At 53.0% G+C, this 3,575-nt stretch overlaps 1 protein-coding gene and 1 non-coding gene across 2 annotated transcripts in view; both read right to left on the bottom strand.

Annotated features, from left to right (window-relative positions):
- The window catches only part of RASSF5 (Ras association domain family member 5), a 12,095-nt gene that overhangs the window by 2,654 nt on the left and 5,866 nt on the right, over positions 1–3,575 (bottom strand). The window contains exon 2 of the mRNA XM_005428097.3: positions 1,025–1,138. Coding sequence (XP_005428154.2) covers positions 1,025–1,138 — 114 coding nt within the window. The remainder of the gene's footprint in view (positions 1–1,024; positions 1,139–3,575) is intronic.
- Positions 807–878, bottom strand: TRNAK-CUU. Its single transcript has one exon. It is a non-coding gene; the product is annotated as a tRNA-Lys (tRNA).

Raw genomic sequence — 3,575 nt, 5'->3', positions numbered from 1 at the left:
ATTTATTCCTTATGTTTTCTTCCCCATTTAAGAGATTCTCACATCTCCATGTAACAAATCATCCCTGATCCCACCATAGCTCCCACCCTCAGCTCCACAAAAATGCAGGAATCAGGAGAAGAGCCTGGTTCTGCACAGTGCACCCAGGAAGCCTGGCAGTGGTGAGGGCAGAGCTTCTCTCTCTAGAAAGGTTTTGTGTTCCTAAAGCCACTTCCAACAGCTCCCAGCCCTGGTTCCACCACGACTCATCCCCACTGGGGCTCATCCATGTGGGACAAGGCTCTGTGGCAGCTCCTTGCCAGAGATCAGTGCCAGCAGGAAGGGATGGAGGCAGGGAAGGTGTGATTGGCGAAGTTCAAAAGATGCCTCTCAGCCCTGGGGACACTGAGCCATCCAGGTGTCATTTGTCCCGTGAGCCTTCCCCCCCCTTACCTGGTTGGCGGGATCCCCACCCCTTCCCTGCCCCTCTCCCTGGGGTTAAAAGGAACAGCAACCATGGGGGTCAGTGGTTCTGTTGGAGCTGTTGCTGGGTTCAGAGGCCTGTGGGCCAGAATAAAGCTCTGGATCTAAACCCTCCAGCAGAACCGACTCCTTTCCTTCACCTCACCTAAAGCCTCTCTGCCAAAGGTAAACCTGAGCTCCTGCTTGCCTGGACTTGTCCCAAGCGCCAGCTGCAGCATCCAGCCAGCCAAAGGTGTCTCTGAGGTGAAACCACCCCAGCTGCCGCCCTTGGTCAAGCAGCAAGAGCCAGACGGGCCGAGGCACGTTCCATCCGGCAATATTGGGATTTAATTCCAATATACTGGCGCCCAACGTGGGGCTCGAACCCACGACCCTGAGATTAAGGGTCTCATGCTCTACCGACTGAGCCAGCCGTCACCTGGAGTGTCAGTGACACTGGAAAGCCCAGCAGGAGGAAAGCAGCTTGCCAGCCACCCTCACCCCAGTGACACCTTCCCCATGCAGAGCCCACAGGAACCAGCCCCAATCTGTGTGTGCGAGGGGAAACCAGCCCAGCACGTACCAGTTTCATCAGCAGGCAGTTGGTGACCTTTGCATTGTACTTTTCAATCTTCTGTTTGATCTCCTGGACGGTTGGAGGCTCAGGTTTTTCTTCTTCTACCGTTTGTGTCACATTCTGCAATCAGAAGAGTGGGGCTTTAGCTGCTTTGTGTGTTGGGTAATGCTCCATCTGTTCAGCTCCTGAAAGCAGGAACAGATCCTGCTCACATCCTGAGCACTGATGACGCAGGTGGGGACAGGTGGGGACTGTCCCCAAATGGGCAGGATGCCACATCCCAACCCCAAACCACCTCTGACACCAGTGGCAGGGAACACAAAATGCACCAGCTGGTGGCACAGAGCAGTAAAGCATCCCACTACAAACCAGGGCAAAAAATCCAACCTTTAAAACCCACTTTCAAAGCAAAGCCATCTCCAGCTGTGAGCATTTATTTCCTTTTTGTAATGCAAGAAAAAAAAATCCCATCCTATTTCCAGTATTCACAGCTCTGACTCCTCAAAACTCAAGCAGCTTCCAGTGGGCTCACCCAGGCAGAACCTGCAGTTAAATCTCTCACTGCTCTTGTCCAAAGCTTGGGAAATGACAGCTCAGAGCAATAAAAGCACACACGAGCAGCAGGCTGGCTGTGTGACTGATGATAAATCAGGCAGTCCAGGCATCCCAGCCCATGGCAGGAGCTGCTCAGTGTCTGCCTGGGCTCCTCCAGAGGGGGACAGATCCTGCTGCTCACCCAGGTTTGGGGGAATTTCCTCCAAAACCAACGGGTCTGACCCCAAAACCAACGGGTCTGACCTGTAGGTGGGCTCTGCCTGAAGGCCAGCCACGGAAATGTCACTAATGAATAATCACACAATCATTAAGGTCACAAAAGGTCTCTGAGATCGAGCCCAGCTGTCAAACGCAGCACCATGAAACCGTGTCCCCAAGTGTCACATTCACAGCTTTTTGAACACTTCCAGGGATGGTGATTCCACCATTTCCTCCTTTCATGGAGAAATTTTCACTCCTATCCAATCCAAACCTCCCCTGGCTCCCCTCCAGCCAGCGGGGCAGGTCTGCCTGCTTTATCTGCTCAATCTGCAGCAAACAACTCTCCGTGTGTCTTGGGCAATGCTCAGTGGGCTGGATCTCCCTGCTCAGAGCTCTGCTGCCTCCCCAGAACTCACCACCTTCCCTGGTGACAGCCTGGAAATGCATTTTGCCCAGATTTTATGTGGGCTTGCTCAGAAGCTGGCATTAGCAGGGAGCAGGAAGCGTGAAGGGATGTGCCATCAAGGCTGGGAAGGCTCAGAATGAAACCTGTAACCTCTGGGAAGGGAAAAAAGGGGAAAAAAAGGGGAAAAAAGGGGAAAAAAGGGGAAAAAAGGGGAAAAAAGGGGAAAAAGGCATCTTGGGGAGCAGAGCTTGTGTCTTCCCAGGCAGCCCCAGAGCACACAGGACAAGCACACAGCAAGCTGTAAATAAGCCAATATTGCCCAAGGCTACTCCTGGTATTTCTTTCAGGAGGAGAATCAAGCAGAGGACAAATTGAAAGCTGGGCTGCAATCTGGCAAGGCAGTAAAGGCTGCACTGCTGGGACTGGGCAGCCCTGGGTTCACTGAGGCCATCCCCAGTGACAGCTCAGGATTTCTGCATTTCCACCCCAGAGCAGCAAACAGCTGGAGACCTCTGGGACACCCCCAGGGGACAGCAGTGACAGTGGGTTATTTGAGAACTGCACATAAAGTTTTTCACAGAAGGATGATAAAGTTCTGGAATGTTCTGCCCGGGGAGGTGGTGGAGTCACCATCCCTGGGTGCGTTTAACAAAGCCTGGATGTGGCTCTGGGTGCCAGGGGCTGGGTTGGACTCGATGATCTCTAAGGTCTCTTCCAACCCAGCGATTCTGTGAATTGTGTGAAGTATCCCTTTATCAGAACTCCCCAATCTGTCAGAGTCCTTTGGTTCACACTGCACCAAGTCTTGGCCACTCACAGGTGCTGGGCTGGCAGGGGAGTCTTTAAAAATCATCTTTAGAAACCATGTTGAGGGTTGAGATTTTGAAAGTAGCATGATGGAAAAAAAAAAAAAAAGAAAAGCAATAAAAACCCCACATCCCTTCCCTGTAAGTTAACAGAAGATGGACTCTCAGAAAGCCTGCACTTCCTCATGTCACCCATGTCACAGCACTGAGACAGGCACAGCTGTGCTGCCCCCCACCAGGGCTGCCCCACCCCAACCACGCAGGGAGGGAGGGCAGGGGACACTGGGACTGTCCCCCCCTGCACACACACACAGAGTTGGAGCTGCAGAGCTGAGGGCACCACAGCATCATCCATGGCACAAACACAGCCCAGCACAGAGAGCATCCGTCCGTCCGTCCATCCATCATCCATCCATCCATCCATCCATCCATCCATCCATCCATCCATCCATCCATCCCCCATCCATCCATCCATCCATCTATCCATCCATCCATCCCCCATCCATCCATCCGTCCATCCATCCATCCATCCATCCATCCATCCGTCCATCCCCCATCCCTCCATCCATCCATCCACGGATCGATCCAT

Source organism: Geospiza fortis, unplaced genomic scaffold, assembly GCF_000277835.1.
Source record: "Geospiza fortis unplaced genomic scaffold, GeoFor_1.0 scaffold391, whole genome shotgun sequence".
Classification (NCBI taxonomy): Eukaryota; Metazoa; Chordata; class Aves; order Passeriformes; family Thraupidae; genus Geospiza; species Geospiza fortis.
The sequence above is the reverse complement of the archived record's forward strand: the minus strand, read 5'-3'. Positions and strand labels throughout refer to the sequence as shown.